This window comes from Oryzias latipes, chromosome 24 (genome assembly GCF_053564925.1).
Source record: "Oryzias latipes strain Hd-rR chromosome 24, Olatipes_Hd-rR_3.1".
Taxonomy (NCBI): Eukaryota; Metazoa; Chordata; class Actinopteri; order Beloniformes; family Adrianichthyidae; genus Oryzias; species Oryzias latipes.
The window spans coordinates 16,972,469-16,992,677 of NC_136260.1; the positions used below are offsets into that span (position 1 = coordinate 16,972,469).

Below are 20,209 nucleotides of genomic sequence, written 5' to 3' on the forward strand. Positions count from 1 at the left end.
AAACAAACACATGTCAAGCATGTGTTCTGTCACACAAACTATTAGTGCAAAGGTTAACTGACACCTGTTCTCAGGTGAGTGTTTGTGTTCTAATGTGGTGGATAATGGAATGTAAAAAGTGTGTGTGTTGGAGTGTATATGGTCATACGGTATGGGGATGTGTGTGGTTAAAGGTAAAGTAAAAATTGGCAGGTAGGGCACCGTGAGGACATCTCCTGTTTGATTTTTTTTCACTGCTGTCACTTATTTATTAATTTAAACTTCTCAACATCCAAAACAAAAGTTTTAAATTTGTCATTGTATTTTATTCCAGTTTCGAATACACATTTTAAAATGTACTTTTTGCTTTTGGGCTTTACACAAGCCATTATGGTTGAATTTTTTAAAAAAACGATGTAAAGCAGATGTTCTTTCTGTTCTTTTTTTATTTATGCCCCCGGCGTTCAAATGGGATGGTATTATAAAACTAAATGTTACTTTTCATAATTCAAAAAGAGAAAAAACATAAAATTGGTCTGGCTAAAACCTAAATTACATTAAAGTACCGTATGAGACAAAAGTGTTTCCTAGCAACAAACCATTTGTTATTAAAACAGTTTTATTTTATACATTTAAAACCTCAGTTGCACAGTAGCTGACAACAAATGACATTTTTAAGAAGCACAGCAGTATTGTAACCAGCTTTGGTTTCTAGGCAACAGCTGTTTGGTCCCCCTTTTTTCCCTGGACTCAAGCTGGAGATGGGGCCGTCTTCATTCATAAGCTAAGCAGTCACATGAGTTGCCAAGTGACTCATATCCAAAACCCAGGTAGATCCCCAGATACAGACAAGACCAAGTAATGCGTCTTAAAATCAGTCGAAATTGCTTTCTTTGACCAAACAAATTGAAATGCGTCCAGAAAAAAGAAAAAAAATCAACAAATTCTGTTACTTTTTGTCTGGAATACCAGAAATAATCTGCTTAAATGATCAGTGGCTGCATGCATTTATTCACCCACATCACCGTGTGCCAAGCGGATTGATTGTAATGAGACACCTGCCATTAGAGACAAAAAAAAAAAGCAGGCTTTGCATAAACAGACTCCTTTTTTCTTCAAAACAGAACCTTTTTGTAACAAACTGCAGCTGACAACCGAGGGAACACACACATGTTCAGATCCATTTGTACACAAACAAGCAGCAAGTACAGTGACTCACCTTTCACTTCAAGAGGAGCCCCCCCCACCATGTTATTTACCTGGAAAACAAACGGGGCTTTTCTCTAACAAGGGGAGATAAGATCAGAGTAAGGGGGCATAAACAAAATTACTGAAGGTAAGCGTCTGATGGAGGGAATTTTTAATTGCTTATGGTTCAACAGTTTCTAGGCAAAAATTAAGGGAGACATTCTAAAAGAAGTTGAAGCTGATGGAAGGTGTTGGGAAAACGTAACCCCCCAGTTGACTCATAAATTTGACCCACTTTCTACAAGAAAATTAAGCTATGTTTAGTTGATTTCTTGCACACTACAAGGACAAAAAAAAAATCTTGAAAAACACGCCACAAAGGGAGTCACATTAACCAGATTAATGTCCAAATGTTTTTCCGGAGATGTCATCATGACCTGTATTATTTGATGGCTACATCTACAAGCTAAGTGGTGCTGATGATTCCAGTAGAATGGAGAGCAGAGCCTAAACTGAGGAGTTTTTGAAAAATAAGAAAATAATACGTTTGCAGTAATTTTGCATTTTGGCTCTTTGTATATACCATAACATCTTTTTAAATTTTGCAACAACATGCTTAAACCTTTATGTCAGAATTGTGGTCATCAGGGTAAAAATATTATTCCTATCTTGTTTTAAATTATTTCTGTATTGATAGGGAGTAAAGAACGTTGATTTTGGATCCATTTACTACTCTTCAAGCACTTGCTCTTGCTTTTAACAGTGTTCTGGTTTTGCTATTGTACTTATGTAATTTTTGATTATTTTACATTTAAATTGTTTGTAATTGTCGTTTTTATTGTTTTTAGATTTTACTGCACTGCTCCTTGCTTGAGTTATTGCAAGGCTCCATATAAATAGTTAAACTTGTTCTTTAATGTAGTACATTCAGAGTCGGCTGTCCATGGAGTTATTTCAGGAAAGCAGCCACGTGAGCGCAGCACATGATGACTTTGCTCTACTTTAACAGAAAATATATTGAGGCCTTCAAGTATGGAACCAATAAAGTGCCACAAAGTAAGTTATTTTTTTTTTAATCATCTGTGTTTGTCACCTGTTTGCTGATTTATTTTGAGCGCAAATAGGCAAAAAGTATTGTGTGCAAAAGCAGAACTGATTGCTTTTCATGCATTTATCTTTTGTGCAAACAATAGTATATGATCAAATTTGACCATTCATAGAAGACTAAAAAAGTAATTCTTCCTTATCAAACGGTGCAAAAGGTATTTTGTGTGGATAGAATCAACTTTATGTTCACCAATTTGCTCTGTAAGGATTAACAGCCTTGTCTTAATTCAATTTAGTATGTTTACAAGTTACTTATGCCTCAAAGAAAACTTTAATGCACAAAAAATATTGTAGACAATTTATCTTGTGTGCAACTGTGTGCTCATTTTGAAAGAAAATTATTTTTTGCACTCCAAATTAAAGCAATCCAAATGTAAAATAAGAACCTCAGATGTACATTTTATATGTAATCTTGTTTATGACTTGGACAACAAAATGATAAGTTGGGTTCTATATTTGTTAGATGCTTAATAGCCTTTGGTAGAGTTTCCATTTAATAACCTATGAAGGTGTTCGAGCATCACTGGGGTGTCGTGCCACCTAACACTTTTTAGGAAACATAAATACCAGACTAAAGAACCTGTAATGCTGCAGGATCCTGACATCATTCAAACGTCTCAGCTGCTTTCGTGGAGAAGCAGCCTGCAGACGTGCAGAGAGCGCCATCCAAGTTGGATGACAGCCTCTTGTCACCTTAGGTGAAATATTTCATTCAACCGCACAATGATCAGAAATTACAGTCATTGAAACTTTTCAGCAAAAAAAAAATCAGATTTTTTACTTTTACTTGAACCAAAAGCTTTTGGGCATTTTTCTTTGGAAGAAAAAAAAAAGCAAAAGCCATTTTCATTCATTTCTACAGCAATTTTCCATCACATGCTGACCCCCCCCCCTCCCCCTCCCTCCACACCCTTAAACTCACGCGGCACTAATACTGTGACCAGTGGTCAGTCACGGCGAGGACTGAATCTGTATGTGTCATAAAAAGAGGAAGGTCTTTTCACATTTTCTGACACGATGGTTGAAAGCCAAGCACCTAAAGCGAATGAGGTGCAGAGAAAAAAGGTGTGAGTGAGGGGAAACTGCAGAAGAGAACTAAAGGAAACTATCAGAAGAAGAGAGTTTTTGCACATGTGGATGAAAGGAAAAAAAGATTTGAAAACAGACAAATGGACAGAAGAAACGGTGAAATAAATACTACACATAACACAATGCTTTTAATGCTGTAAAAAGTTAGTTTAGGGATATAGTCCAGCAAAATAACAAATATAAATCACAATTATTTCATGACAAAAAATGAATTTTTCAGTAAATACAGTGAGAAAATAATTTAAAGACCCTCTTCGATTATAACCGTGCTTTTGGTGTTTTTCTTGTGGCATTTTTTTGATTATGGTGAAGATATAAAAGGAAAATTAAGCTCAAACTTGCAAACTTATAACAATTAATTCCAGAAAAAAAATGTATTTCTTTATACGGATGATTGTGATTTAGGAGCAGACGAGAAAATGCAGTTTGAAATTGCTTGTAGCTGTGATGTAGAAGCTATTACTCCACCCTAATGCATCCACTTGTAGATGACTAGATCCATGTACGTCTTTGTTTTCCTCATCTGAGCTGACATCTGGCTCTAAACCGTACGGCTGCTTAGCTGCAAAGTCCTTCGCCATTTTTGTTGCGCCTGTACTGTTAGGTTGGGGTTATAATGGGCTGTAAGCTAGCAGAAGAAGGTGTAAACAGATGGATGATGGGAAGGGGGAGAAGGTTCACTCCATGCCGAGATTTTAAACAAGAAGCACAGAATAACCCAAAAAGGCAGTTCTTTATTTATATATGCTTTTTGGTCAGCCCATCATGAGCAAAAAAATGGGCAAAGCAGAAGACTGCACACAAGCTAGAACCAATACTGAACCAATCTGAAAAAACAGAACAAATGTAAACATAGTTTGACGGTTAAGTTGGAATACTTATTACATTCAGAGTATAAGAAAGAAAAATATCCACTTAGAAAAAAACGTTCCTTTCAGTTCTTATGTCACAGAACCTACATGTATCTATTCTTGACATACTCCCTATACATTAGCATGTCCTCTCTGCACAGCACCCTCACATGGCCCCGCCCAGTCATCACATGACTCTCAAACACCTCACGACTGTCTCTGTCCACCTGTGGAGGACAAACGCCATAGATGCTGTCTTCTGGGAATTGGGACACCGGCTCTCTGCAAGGAAAAAAACAAAACACAACAACAACATAATTGCTTTATTGTAGACATCTCAGACTTTCTGTTAATATTTACCAATCAATAACCAAAGATCTTAATAAATCTGCAGCCTTAACCATTAGGAGAACTACAAATAAACATATTAAAGGAGTTGGCATTCATGTTTTCTCAGAAATGCAAACGCACGTTTCCCCATCTTCAGGAGGGATTAACAACGGCGTGCTTGTCAGGTCTTCCACTCAGACAGCAGCTGCGCCTCCAGTGAGAAGCTGCTTAGGAACCTTTTTGACAACAGTGTTAAAAAGCCTCAGAAGATGCTCTGGTAAACTGCAAAGCACAACAATAAAAGGGGCTAAGCTTGTATAAAGACTAAAGCAATAAAAAAAGACCTGGCATCAGGTAAACTGGGGGCCAAGCATTCAAGGATGAGCTGTTCATCTCTGATTCACACGGCTGAAGGACAAAGGAGTATAGAGATTTTTAGTCATATGTTCTCTGAGGTGTGAGAGCACACATCACGTTTAAAGAGAAAATCTTTTTGTTTTTTGCTTTAGTAAAAAGGTAAGAGCAAAAGTGTTCAGCAACCAAGGAGGAACATTTTTAATAGCTTACAATTTAAGATGAATCAAATCTTCAAATACCTTTAGCAGCATGACAAAAAAGGCATAAAAAAGTCTCAAAATTGAAATGATGTATTTTAATCTAACCCTTGCAGCTAAGTGGAAAATGCATTTCTACACTTGAGTGATGCTTCTCAACAGGAACCACAAGTCTTTACATCCTTTCTGCTTTTATCTCCATCAAATGAGTCAGCTCTGGCTATTCCTGATGAATCGATAAATATGTTAGGAAGGGGGGAGGGGGAGGGGGCAGACTACCTGGCCTCTGACTGGGGTTACACGTTTTAGGTTCGGTAACAACTTAGAGTCACACTGTTGTGCAACAGCTGACACACCTGTCACAACCTGTGGACCTAACACTAGAGCTGCCAGCCCCGGAAACAGGAGGAAAGCAGGAGCAAGGAGGACAAACGAGCAGGTTTCAAGAAAGAAAATGAAACGAGGAGTGAAAAATAATATTACATTCATCCAAAAGTTATCATATTTACATGTAATGGATTCAATGTATTCTGTGGGTACTGTATGCATAAGTGGAAATATGTCTATTCATTAGCAGCAGTTATGATGTCAAGGAGATCATCATCATTGTCTTTTCTTTTCTAATCAATTTATTAGTAAATGTCTTAGATTGATCCATCCATCTGTCCATCAATCCAACTGTTTTTCCCTTTGCTTGCAGTGATTGCTTGAATATAAAGCACATCAATCAATCAGTCAGTCAGACTGGCTGGCTGGATGGGTCATCAGATGGATGGGTCCATCCATCCATCCGTCCATCCATCCGTCCATCCATCCATCCAGTAAATCAATCCTTCAGTTAGTAAATCAATCAGTCAACAGACAGATGAAGAAATCTTAGAAGAAATGAGTCCTCAACATAAGTGAATATCTCTAAACATATAAGACGTTTTTTCCTTTAAAAAACTACTACCACATGATAGAAATATGACTGATATTTGTATTATTCTGTAGTTGAATCAGCCTTTGACAGCAAATGTTAAATCTGTGTGGTTTTCTGTGGAGTGACTGATGAAGATAAATCAATACAATTCTCAGGAAAGAGAACATGACAACCTTTTTCTGTGCTGCACATGTGCTACCTTGTGCTCAAAGGACAAAGGGAACTCTGGGCCATGGGATATTATTTCTATATTACATCTATTTAAGTCCATCTTAAATCCTTCATATATAAAAAATTAATCCTAAAATTACATGTCTGAGTATTTCTTTATTCAAATCATTGTGAATCAGGAACAGTTGAAAAAAATGCAGCTTGAAAAAGCTTGCAGCTGGTACCTAGAAACTACAATCAGCGGGCCACAAGCTCCCCGTCCGCTCCTTTCTGATGCATCCACTAGATGAATAGATCAGTGTTGTACGTCTGTTTCCCTCATCTGAGCTGAAATCTGCCTCAAAACTGCTAAACTGCATGACTGGATAACTCCAATATTGCTCGCCCTTTTTGTTGTAGTGGTACTGTTAAGTTAGGATTGTTAGGGTTGTACGCTAACTGGAGAGAACGTAAACCTATGGATGATGGGAGGGGGCAGTCTTTCTCAGCGCTGACAGTCCTGCCCACAATTCAGAGGCAAACTTCTAATGAACCCCTGTCGCTCTGCAGAAACTATGTCCTAAAAAACAACAGGTTTTTGGAATTTGGCTGAAAAATTCATAATCATCATCATCCAAAACTTAATCATTATTGAAAAAAACACTGGGAAGGCTTTTACAATTGATCAAAAGATAGCTGGAGTGGGACTTTAAAGGATTGCCACAAGGTTTTGTGTTTGGTTCACGTTCATTTTACATTTTTGGTGCTGTTTGACTTAGCCTAAATTGGATTCCAATCCTAATAAATGTAAAGTAATGATCTTTACTATATGAAAACCAAAGCTGTGAGATATTCCATCAGCTATAAGGAAGAAGAAATGGAGGTTGTTATTTAAATAAACTAAGCTGGGGTTTATTTGTGAGTCCTCATCAAACCAATGGGTTAAAGTCGCTGCAGATCTAATTTGGACTCAAACTTGTAAAAACAAAAAAAGAATAAAATCAAATGATGTGAGTAGTTAAGTAAGGTCATTCTAAAAAAAAAAAAACACACCTTTTAGTAGGACAGTACATACATGTCCTGGTGGAAATGCTTCATAAAAAGCTGCCTGACTAAAAAGACAATATTAAAAAAACATGTATTATATTGTACTTTAAATAAAATGAATTTTAACTTCATATTTGGACCATGGCACCTAGAAACTACAAGTTTTGTGTGTATATATATATATATATATATATATATATATATATATATATATATATATATATATATATATATATATATATATATATATATATATACATCTTTTTTAAAGAAATGCTTTTTAAAAGTATGATTACAAAAAAATGGGTATGATGAAAAATGTATTTTTAACTAAACTTTTTTTTTTAATAAATAAGTGGCTGTCGTATGTCTACCCTCCTTACATATTCATTTATAGCATCAATAATCCCTGTCAAACCATGTTATTATTGACTTACAAGTAAATGATTTTTGCCAGGTTGATGCGTTCACTCCTTTCCACCATGTGCTGGTTCTCCCCCAGATGTGCAAACCTAGAGAAAGAAAGATAAAAAAAAGTTATAGTTCAGTATTCTTCATTTCTAATTTTCATTATTTTTCTCTAACAAAAAACAGAGACAATTAATAGTATTCCTTTTATTTTTATTTTTTTATAATACTAGTATTAGCAGAGGACTGGCAGTAACTGGCATCCTCAGTGCCTTTGCAGCTTTCAGCTTCAATAGTAATTGCTAATATAGTTGGGAAGATATACAGTAACAACTTTTTAGTAGTTTCACTTAAATCCTTTCTGATCCTAATCTCACAGTCAGATACAAGCATTTGTTGTGAAATGTTGACAAAATTAATCCTTTAATTGATTTGAAATTGGAACTTGTCAGTTCCAGAAATCTCCGCAAATGAAGTTTGTTAGGATTTATCTAAAAAAGCTTTGCTATTAAACATGAGAAGTAAAGGAGATCATCGTTAAAAATAATTTTAATTAAAGTTTGACAACCTTTTTGTTGGCTAAGAATTGTTATTAAAAAATAACACATAGTTAATAGCTGTCATTCATCTTTTTTGACATAAACAGAGAAAATTATAACTTTCTTGTTGCGTTATAATTTAAATTGAGTAAAATGATCTTTATGTAACTTTTTAGGAGAACACTAAACCTCTGCATTTCAGTTTTATTGAAAAAACACCCATCATCCAGTATGAAATATTGTTTTTGCTTTTATTTAACACACAGTACGGCTCAGTTTCCCAGCCTGTGGATGTTTATTTATGAACAGCTCTGAGGGAAACCAGCGGGCGAGGACAGAATGAAACAGAGAGGACTAGCAGAAAAGTGAATACGAACACAAAAGGTGGACAAAGAGCAGAGAGAGAGAGAAAAATGAGGCTCACAGCAGGGCACAGCTCTAGAGGTCACTTTTCAGAAATGACCCATCTGACCCTGGGAGGGGTGGTTAAACCTGATGCCCCCTCTTCAGGGGCACTTTGAGTTCTGCGCATATTGTCAATGACAATAAAGGAAAACTGCTACATTTACAGTCATTTGCTTAAGTGTACTTTAGAGAATTTGGGTCAGGGATCTCTTGCAAAAAAAGTGTTTACTTCTAAAAAAAATTTCCATCTTATAAGCAAAAAAAAAATTCTTTAAATGACAACCCAAAAAAATCAAAATAAATATATTTAGCAGGTACCTTTTATAAATGAGCACATCTTTCTCAGCTGGAAGTTCAGATAGATTGAGTCCATAAGGCTCCTTCACAGTTTGCTGTGGCTGGATCTCCTGAAATGCAAAGAAAGCACAAAAGAAAGTGTTCAAAAAATAAAAAACTGAGACAAAGAGATCCCATTTAGAGGAATCGCCTCACAATATTAGATTATAAAGACAAGGTCATGGGGTTTAGTTGCTTCCAACCAGCTGATTTAGTAATTATACTGACTGAAATCTAAGCAACTCTGACAGTAGTATGATTGTTAGTATCTGATGAAGTGGTTTCATGTTCTTTCATGCTCAGAGCTAATGCCCCCCACGCCCCCTGCAGAGCCCAGGCACAGCAGATCCACAGTTAACACTGATAAAAAACCATCAATAAGTTCAAATTATAAAGTTAAAGTGGTTTTAGGTGACAATAAAGGCAAATCGATCAACAGATTACAGCTAATCATTAATAAAATTACTAAATTGGAGTTTTAATTACCAGAATTAAACCCTTTTTGAAGAAAATGTCAAATAATTATTCTTGTAACACCTGAAAGCGCTCGGTAATGAGGCTCCACTCTGAAAACCACACAAAAGTCTGAGCCTTTCCCACAACACACAAGAACACAGAGCTAAAATGAACACTAATAAGACGTTTGGATTGATGAGATTGAATTTTCTAGTAAGAACACTTGATCACAGTCATGTCATAATTAATAAAAAGGACTTTCCTCACGTGGACTCAATATGATTTAATGAGTTGAAAAGAGATGTTGGAATATAATATTTTTAATGAAATCAGTAAAAATGATGCAGAGAACATGATTTCTATCTTGATTAATCTTTACTCATGTTTTATCCTGATGCTTTCGCATCACATTATCCCACCTTAATTATTTAGTTTGTAGAGTCATGAAGCTCTAACTCCTTTAAAGACATTTTGTGGTTTTACTAGTTTTTGCCAAATATCGTAAACATTGGTTTTTCATGTTTCAGAATCTTGCCTTTAAAAGAGTTTCTGTACCTCCTTTCATTTGTCTCATTTACAAAATGTCTTATTTAAAGTAAGTAACGTTTAACTTGCCAGGAGTCTGCTGAAAAAAAAAGACTGTGTTTATATCTAACCACAGTGTTTCTAAAAAACCAATGTGAGCACAGATCAGTGTGTAATGAAAGTGTGGATGGAATACAAATTTTCCCTATTTGAATAATATTCCACACCGACTTTGGATTGACACAGACGTTTTCCAGCAGGACTACCAAACCCTGTCCTTGAGATCTACCACTTCATGACAATGTCCGAATTCTCTCCCTACTCCCTAATTATTCATTAACGATATAGTGTAAGTCATCTAGTGACACCATGCTCACCACATTTTTCTTTCAAATAGTGAATATGACATCACAGATTTCACAAAGAGAAAATCTAACCAATACGAGAATGCTACGACAACTATTTATGAATCCACTATGTTCTGATGATAAAATGTTTATTTAAAAAACAAATTATTTTGAAAATATTGTTCAAAAGCAATGCATTGTGGTCTATAATTCGGACAGCACTACAAAATGGCAAATGCACTCTATACTGTACTATGCAGTAAGTAGAGAAGGAATTCAGACAAGGCCCATCTGTTTTCTAGCTCTTCCTGCAGTGCTTGCTGCTGATTACCTGGATCAGGTGAGTTCAGTTAATCAGAGCGTAGAGACACCCGCATCTTTACTCTAATTTTGAAATCTTTACGAAGGATCAATTTTAAGATTCCTTGATAAGTTTAAAAATGTCTTAATGGAATTAGAAGTTGTTTTTTCTCAGAACAGTTTCAGTTTTTGAGCCTCCCTGAGCCCCTCAGGTCTTAAGGTGCAGGTCTGCTGGTGGTCCCCAAAGTCAGGTCATGGTCATGTTTATAAAAAAAATGTTTCAGGATTATGAGAAAAACCTTGAGCACTCCTGCAAATTGATAAAAATGAGATGCTGGGTATGTAGGAGTACAGCATCCAGAGGAGGTTTGAATACATTCAGGATCAAGTCATGCACTCGACATGATGCTCTCAACTTTCCCTGCCTGCCTTAGTATTTATTGTGCTGCAAGGGAAGGACTCAATGGATGCATTAACAGGACCACGTCCAACATACAACAGCTGTGAACACACAAACAGGTTTATATGATCACAAACGTGGGAAACCCACTAAGCAGAGACTGGCATCTGAATAAACAGCCTGTGGCTTTTTGGGCATTACACATGTGCCTGGATCGTATTGGGATGATAAATTAATGTGCGGTTTTCATGGCAAACACAGTTAATGATTCAACTTTTAAATATTTTAGCAGTTGTGTGTTGTTCTGGCACTTGATCCATTGTCAGGGACAGGCCCACAGGCGAAAACATGGGATGTGGGAGCCCAACACGTGAGCCAGATGTCCAGCCAGACATGCAAATATTCATGAGCAGCTCATTGCTTAAGGCCCTTCCGAGACAGAAAACTGAGACACAATACATCATAAATTAGTAAGGAGAAAAAAGAGACGTGGGGAGAAAGTGAGCCTTCATTTCTGACTCAGAAAGTCAAATATGGTTCCCTTAGGATTCCTCCTACACCCACTTTCTGCCTAATTTATTTAAAATAAATCACTTGCTTTCAAAGCTTACGTTTAGCAGTTTTTCTCATTTCAACTAAAATAAAGACCAAAAGTTTAAACTTAATTTTAAATATATTACAATTAAAAAATACAAATTTGGAAACCATATCAAAAACACTTTAAAGTCCCGCCCACCAATAAATTCTTACAAAAAATAACCCCTTTTAAAAAGGAGCTGTGGTAGTCTGGACTTATATTTTTTTCTTTTTCTTTGCCCTGATAACAAAAAACATTCCCACATAACAATACTACCTTAACAAGATGTTGGCTATGGAAGCGATTCTGTAGCATAATTAAAAATAAAAGTCAAAACCAGAAATGCTTTTTCATTTTCAAAATGAAGCGTCATTTCTTGACTCAAAATTAAAATGAAAAAGCAATCCACAAAAATGCTTTTTCATTTCTACTTAAAAACCGCTTATTCTGTGTCATAATTTAAAGGAAAATGCAAAGAGGGGATTGCATTTTCATTTTAGCATCCACCCTGCAAACATTGTCGCATAATTTAATTCAAATTTGCATTTCCAGAGGGGAGGCGGGGCGATGAAATTACATCATCCTTTATTTTGCTCTGGACACCACTGGAAAGACAAATTGATGGATTCTCAGATAGTAGCAGCACTTCCCCCTTCGGCGATCGGGAGCTTCGGATGGCGCGGCTCCTTTGCGCTCCGCTATGCAAAGGCAGCTGCCGGTTTGAAGACAAAGCTTGCCCGGGGGGGGGGTTTCGACGAACCGCGGTGCATCTGCAGAAGGCGGAAATGCTGCTTTGTAGTCCTAAGAAGCTGTGTAAAATCATCAGAAGTTCACAACCATCACAAGGCCCTCTCCTCTGCCGCTAACACAAAGCTACACTGCTCCTAGCATGTGTCTCTTAGCAGCCGGACACACTGAGATAGCCCTGACGTCGTCGCCCCGTCTCCCCTCTGGAAATGCTAATTCGAATTAAATTATGCGACAATGTTCGCAGGGTGGATGTTAAAATGAAAATGCAATCCCCTCTTTGCATTTTTCTTTTAATTATGACACAGAATAAGTGGTTTTTAAGTAGAAAATGAAAAAACATTTTGAAGTATTGAATTTTCCTTTTAATTTTGAGTCATTTGATGCAGCTTCATTTTGAAAAGGAAAAAGCATTTCTGTTAATCCATTTTAATAGTCAAATAAGACCATTTTCATTATCATTTTAATTAAGTGACAGAATAAGCAGTGTTGAAGAAGAAAAAGAAAAAGCATTTTGGCGGATTGCTTTATCATTTTAATTTTGAGTTAGAAAATGCAGCTTCATTTTGAAAATGAAAAAGCATTTCTGGTTTTGACTTTTATGTGTAATTATGCTACGGAATTGCTTCCATAGTTGGGCTATATGAATCGATTATTAATCCTTTATTTACACAGGATAATCTCTGGAGACTCTGAGTCCCTTTTACAAGAGAGGCCTGTTTTAGCAAAAAACTAAATGATTTATAATGACAAAATTCACTAAGCTAGAAGAATAATTCATTCAAAATGCATACATGTAGTACACTAGTAACTTAAAAACAAGTGCCAGTCCCTTGTATTTTCAGTAAAACAGGGTTGTGTTATGCAAGATTCCCTTTTTTTTCCAGAGGGTTTTTGAAGAGATTATTTTTCTTTTGAGCATTTGATCCACCCTGTTGGCACACTGACCCTCCACCTGTGCTCATTAATGAGCTCGATGTCCCTGCTGCTGCACAGAATCTGGGTCAATTGGGGAAAAAAAGGTGCGTAAGCCCACTTGGGGTGTGAAACAGATACTGACAGCAAGATTACAGAGTGTGAAAACGTCTCACAGCTGTTACGTATATAAATGTCCTCATGTACACCGACCAAACGGTGAACCACATCACGGAGGGTGTAGTTAAGAGAAGCGCCTTCAGAAATATTACAAGATTGTGTAAATCATTTAAAATAAAATTGTATGTATTTTATATACCTTAAAGCCAAAGAAAGTTTTGAAAAAACACTAATTTGCTGTGAAGCATGTGGATGTCTTTACCAAGAAGGTGTGTTGTTTATTACCTCCTGTGTGCGGCTGCTTTCCCCAGACTCTATTAGCAGTTTAATGGGGGTGGAACGCTGGGACACCGACCCTTCATCATCCCGGTCTTCTTCAGAGTCATCCTCCGATGTGGTCGATATGGCCTCTTCGCTTGGGGGAGGCGGGGCGCTCGCTGCAGTCTTCCTTTGGAGCACGGCTTCCTCCTTGTTGCTCTTGCTGCTACCAAACATTTGTTATTCGTTACATTTGTTTCTCAAATATCGGCAGGTACGAGAACTGAACATTTCAGTAAGGCTCAAAGGAGTACTTCTGCAACAACTCTCTGCAGAAATCTAAGGCAATTAGTAGATGGAACATGATTCAGACTCTAAGCAAACTGGGAGCTGTAGTTCTGCTAACTTTGGATAGATCAAACAAAAACAATTGTTATGGGAGTTATATATTGTTATATACAATAAATATAGATTTCTAAAGGTACAAAAACCATTTATTTTCTTAAAGCTGAATTATAAATAAATAAAATTAGACTAGATAATAACAGGAATGAAATAACTAATAATTAATTGGTCCCAATTCAGCTTTGAGAAGATTGTCTTAATAGTTGCTAAGGATCTGTTCTAGTTATTCTGAATTAGCTGAGTGATTAAGTATATGAAAAAAGGTATTTTACCTCAAGGGTTACCCTTTAAAGTAAATAGTGAATCAGCATAGATAATTTGAGTAATAAAGTACTATTGGTCATGTTTCGCGGTATTAATGTAGGGACAATTAAAAGCCACAGGCCATGATGTTGAGGCTCAAGCACTACCGTTGCATTTTCTTTTTCCAAGTAAATATGCTCATAAATATGTTTTTCTTCTTTTAAATCATTTGTGGACACAAGCAGAGAGACCATCAGTGACAACAAGCGAAGGGAAAAATAAAATGAGAGTGTGTTCTTTTTGGACCAATGAACAACTAATAACAAAGCAGTGTGTTTTAGGGCACAATGACCTGGAATTTATCACGTAAAAACAATAACACCAAAGTACAGACATGAACACGGCTAAAGAGACACTCACCCCAGCACTGATTTCCCCGTTTCCTCAGGTTTGCGAACTGTGAATGGGCTTGGATCCACTCCCACATATTTTGGCATAAGTTCCCTTTTATGAACACAAATGAGTCATTTGTAGAAATCCTGCGGTGGTGTAACAATAAAAACTAATTGTTGTTTTGTGAAGTCCTAGAAAGCTTTTATTTTTGAGTTTCCCCCTAAATGCTGATGTCATATCCTTAAATCAGCACAGTATACGGTACCAGATATTTCACATTTTGAGTAAAAACTTTGGTATGATGAGAAAATGAGTTGAGATGAAATCACATTTGATGAGAAAATTAAGTAAGCTAAGAAATATGGACATGTAAAGGAAGAGAGTGTAAAAAATGTGCACATTTAAAACAAACTTTTTTGTGTTTTCTTCACCTTGCAGCATTGGACATGATGATGGAAAATGTGTCATCAAACAGCGTGAGCTCGTAGGGTTTGTAAAACTCGGTGTAGATGTCGATGCTTTCATCGAAACGGTTCACTCTCTTCACTTTGACCTTCTTCATTGTGTCCTCACAGGCAGCTTGGGAGCACACACACACAAAAAAACTGGATGACAACAAAATGGACTGTACAAGACATGATTCACACGGTGAAATATCAGACTGAGTGGAGATAAAGTGCATTAAAGACAAACTCCTGCTTGGTTACAGTAACTAAAATATAATTAAACCATAACCGAGCTGATGAGATCGCTGTGTTTCAGATACCTTCATCATAGGGAACTGGAAGGTAGGACAGGATTCCTTGTGTCCACCACATCGTGTAGCTGGAGATGAAAAACATGCATTAGGACTTGTCGTTTGTCCGCATTTCCCTCGGCCTCCTCCAGGTCTTCCAATAACCTAGATTTGAAAATTGGTTTGCCTAGAAAACTTACTGTACAACACCGGGTACATAGAGTCTTATTCAATGTGTACAATTTGAATGGAAGTGCTCAGGGTGATTAAGTTAAGCATTGGATGTGCTACTTTCTACAATGTGAGGCAGCCAAATTGAATTTAGCTCCAGCCGTGCTAATTTCTTGGTATAAAGATTGAGGTACCTGGAGACATTGTGGCCGTGTAAACTAGCTGTCCATGAATAGAACCTCGGCCTGCGTTTATGTAAGCTTGAAAACACAGAAATGCACACAGACTGGCGTGCAAGCACATAAGTGACAAGACCGGGATCCGGTCAAATATCAAATGTGGAACATTCCTGTCTTTCTGAACAAGGGTGTTATAAAACAGATTTACACATACAATGATTGAAAAACTAAGATGTCTCAAAAATGGAAATTATGCAGAAAAAAAATGTTAAAACCTTAGAAATAAAGAAAATATATAATTTTGGACAGGAGTGAGTTTTTTTTCTGTGTTGTTTCAGTTTTTTACGAGCCCTGGACATTAATAAAATTAAAAAATAAATTAAAATGCATGTTTTGAGAACACAAAATGATTCTTTTGTGTGCACAAATTAGCTTTTTTTGGTATTTTTTGCAACCAAAGCATTTCATAGTCACAAATGAGAATTTTGTTGGCTCTTTTTGCACACAAATTACCGGTAGTATCGTGTACACAAATAAGTGTTTTGTGTGCCAAATTTGTATTTTGTGTACACAAACGAGCATTTTATCAACATTTGGTGTTCACAATTTTGTACTTTAGGGGCACAGAAAAAAACTAATTTGTGTCAGCAAAAAGCTATTTTGTTCCCACGGAGTATTAACTTGTGCCCACAAACTATTAATTTTAAGAAAAAAAATGTTTTTGATGTCATGTCCAAGGTCATGTAGTTTATTCCATCAAAAAACAAAAGTTGGTTGCCGTGGGTTGTAGTTTTCTCCGTAATTTTTTGCATCACTATTCCAGCAGCCTCCGTTTCATTTTCCTAAGCTAACATGTTCATTTTAAATTGATCTTATGATGAGAGTCACAAATATTTTTGAAGATTATCTTGCCATGCATTTTTCCTGCATGAAAAAGATCCTGTTGTGCTTTGAATTTTACAGTTTTGCTCATAAGGTTTCAAGTGCAGATATGTAAATGTAATAATATTCATTATTAGTGCTCTTACTTTGGTGTATTGCAGTTGCTTTATACCATATAGTTGACTTAATCAATGATTTAACCTTGAGGCAAAAGTTGTATAAACCCTGGGATGAATAAGAAGCGTAATTGCACCCAGTCAGACTTACCACAGGACAACAGACAACCTGCCCACACACTCATGTGAACAACCAGATCACTCTCAAAAAAGCTGCAGCATGCATGCTCTACATAAAACATGCCAAACAAAAGCCCTGTTCAGAGGCAATGCTGTAGATTTTGTGAGCAATCTTATATGGAACACATAGAATTTTTTTTTACAGGCATTTGAGCTAACATTTTTTTTTATTTGTCACATTAGAAAACAGACTTTAATGAAGTAGCTGTGGATTTTTGTGTTTGCGGGTTACCTGCGTCTGTCATGGGGGAGGATTAGAGTGCTTTTCTGATGCAAGTAGAAGTCTGTGGGCAGCTCCCACAGGTGAGCTTTCCCCTCTGATGGTTGGTAAACTTGAAGAAACAAGTTGATGGCATCTTGTCGGTCTGCATCTGAAAAGGTCAGGTTAGAGCAAAACAGTTGATAGTCATAAATGGACAGTAAATCAAAAATATTGACAAACTAAAGACAAAAAACCTGAATGTCTCAAACTTATACATTGTTATTTTTTGTGCAATACTTAAACATTTTTCCATTATGATCCATTTTGTCTAATCATCAGGAGTAGAAGAATTAAAACAGAAATGAATGAAATGTTAAAACTCACCATGAGTCCAATTTAGAGTTATGGGCTTTAAAAATGCTCAGCTACATCGAAGTCTGCCTGACAATGAGGCAGTGAAAAATAATCTGTGTAAATGCATGTGGCACGTGTTCTGCACGCTGCTTAGGTTTTTTGTTTTTTTTTGCTTTTTATTTCACCGTCCAACTGTGAAGTCACGTGCAGCTGCTCCAGCAGCACAGTAGATAATTAAAAAAGCTAAATACAGTTCTATTAACAGATGGCACGAAGCCTTTTCGTCAGGTAATTTTCCATGTGAGTATCATTTAAGATATCATTAAATAATGTACTTACATCATGAGCAGAAAAAGCCTCGTTCAGACTATTTATATAGGAAATTATATGCAGTTGTGTTACTCAGTGTGTTACTGATGTCTTAAGAGATACAAAGAATAGCTGCATCTCTTTAATCACAGTATAAAACAGGTAGTTTAACATTTTATTGTTGTAAAAAAACACTCAACAAATTGTTTACCAATGAAAATCAACTAGTTGACTAGTTTAACAGATTGGATAATTGTGCTACTGTACTGTTTTGATGAAATAACAGGGTGATTAAACATCATGATTTATAACAGACACCCTACAACTTTATGCTTTATGGAGCAAAAAGTAAAAGCATAAAAAATGGCAAAACACAGAGTAACATCAGAGATTTATTTTTTAAGATAGCAAATAGGTGTTTCTTCTTTTTCAACATAACCTTGTGGGAAGACAACGAAAAAAAATATGTGCATTTCTCTCTATGGGTGGGGAAAAACATGGAGGGAAGCATCAAAATGAGTAAAATGTTACACAGTTTAAGAAAAAAATGCAAAGACAAAAATTTTGGAAATGTATAAATTAGAAAAACGAGAAACCTTTTTTTGGGAAAATCGACAATCATGACTGTGACCTTGTTTTGGAACTGTTATACATTTTTTTTCTTTTATTCTTTCACATTTATGTGAATTATGATTTTAAGTAGGGCTACACGATATGAGGAAGACTCGCGATTTGCTATATTAGTGATCAATATTCCGATGACGATATAACTTACGGTACATGAACAAATAGCAAAACAACCAAAAACATCCATTCTCTTTCACTGCAACAGTTTCATTTATATAAGAGTCAACATAACTTAAATCAAACTCCAAATGACCATCGTCTAGAGGGGAACATCTTACATAAAAGAGCCCCATCTGATTGGTCAACAACGTGAAGGCGTCCATCTGATTGGTTAAAATGCATAAATGGATTTATCTGATTTGTTAAATACTTCAAGCTGCCATAAAATTGTTTTAGCACATTAAAGGTAACCATTTATTGCAATTTTTGCGATACGCTTATTTCACAGCTTGATATCGCGATAACAATACATTTGCGACTTATTGTGCAGGCCTAATGTGCAGTTCAATGAGTAAAAATGTGTGCATGAAAAATAGTAAGATTGGGTGTAGGCATTTATACTTTTTTTCCTCTACACATTCCTTTTTGAGCATTTTATCACCTTCTGTTTATCATGTTTATTCAACTCTTTTATTTTGTGCTTGCAAATAAAAGGAAATCAATCAAATTTGAGATTTAAAAAATAGAAAAACTGAATTTTAATAAAAAAAATTCAGGAGACTTTCTTTAATTTGAAAAGAAAAGGTGGAATAACTAAAGGATTAGAGCTTCTGAGTCATTTAAAAAAAATTGTTTGTCTATGTTCTGTAAAGCTTTTATTTTTTAGAAAAACTACAGCCATTAATAAAAATGAATGAAAAGAGGGACCAAACTAAATAAATATTTTCCTTTTGCTTCTAAGGTCAAGCCATGATGATTAGAGGCTCAAAAGTAAATGCCCATCACAATTATTTTTTTTTCATTTTGATTTTGATCTTTAAACCAAATGTCTATTTTAAGTTTTGAGAATAAATTCAAATTTAAAGAGAACAACATTCAGGACTTGTTTTTCCTGTAAGAAATCTGCTTTTATTGTGAAAAAAAAGAAATAAAAATCTTTTTATTACCCATTTGGCACTTTTCCTCTTATTGTAGAATTATATAAAAGAGCAGACATCTTCAAAAAAGGCAGGACGTCAGGATGTTTCCGGCTATTAAACTGTTAAAAACCACACTTACATAGATATCCTGTCTGTTTTGTGTTGTGCGGTTTTCAGTTTTACTATGAGGGGGATGGACAAAAACTAAAATTCCTATAAAAATGAACGTAGGCAGAAATGTATGTTTTATAAACCAAATTTAAAACAGACCTCACAAAGGAAATCTTAGAGTGGGATTTAGTGGAAATCTCTTACTTTAGCAAGACATAAAACATTTTACTTCTTGTCTGGCCTAGATTCCTTTTCAAAGAACAACAGTCATCTCGACAAATAACAAAGATCTGATTTAGGTCAAGGGCTGATTGCATATGATTTCGGAAAATATGGTGCATTGGTGACTGAAGAGGAGCCGTGCGCAAGCGATGCATTTAAAGAAACCACACCCACTTGACATTTCCCTTTTACCAAGCAATCTGCTGCTTCTCTGGAGCCTCTCAGAGCAGCAGATGATCCCATATCTCAAAGTAAGAGTGCAAAGGAAAAAAAAAAGAAGAAACATAAAGGCAAAGTAACCGAGATGCCCCAGAATTAGGTCAAAAGGCAGGGCTCCATCTCTTGGGGATCAAACAGAGTAGCCACCAGTGAGTTTTCAAAGCCTTGTTTTCACAGAGATGCGGTTATGAAATGAGAAACCCGTGCGTCATTTGTATTTATTGCACACTA

At 36.0% G+C, this 20,209-nt stretch overlaps 1 protein-coding gene across 3 annotated transcripts in view; it reads right to left on the reverse strand.

Annotated features, from left to right (window-relative positions):
- Positions 1–4,077: 4,077 nt before the first annotated feature.
- fig4a (FIG4 phosphoinositide 5-phosphatase a) overlaps positions 4,078–20,209 on the reverse strand; it is a 34,817-nt gene continuing 18,685 nt past the window's right edge. Inside the window, exons 16-23 of one of the 3 annotated variants that reach the window (XM_011491619.4) lie at positions 17,088–17,226; positions 15,358–15,416; positions 15,023–15,170; positions 14,619–14,702; positions 13,578–13,773; positions 8,888–8,976; positions 7,655–7,729; positions 4,078–4,496 (exon numbers count right to left, since the gene is read on the reverse strand). In XM_011491619.4, the coding sequence (XP_011489921.1) occupies positions 4,319–4,496; positions 7,655–7,729; positions 8,888–8,976; positions 13,578–13,773; positions 14,619–14,702; positions 15,023–15,170; positions 15,358–15,416; positions 17,088–17,226 (968 nt within the window). In that variant the 3' untranslated portion in view covers positions 4,078–4,318. Of the gene's footprint in view, positions 4,497–7,654; positions 7,730–8,887; positions 8,977–13,577; positions 13,777–14,618; positions 14,703–15,022; positions 15,171–15,357; positions 15,417–17,087; positions 17,227–20,209 lie in introns of all 3 variants that reach the window. The other 2 variants (XM_011491618.4, XM_078942981.1) reach the window with 2 other exon arrangements.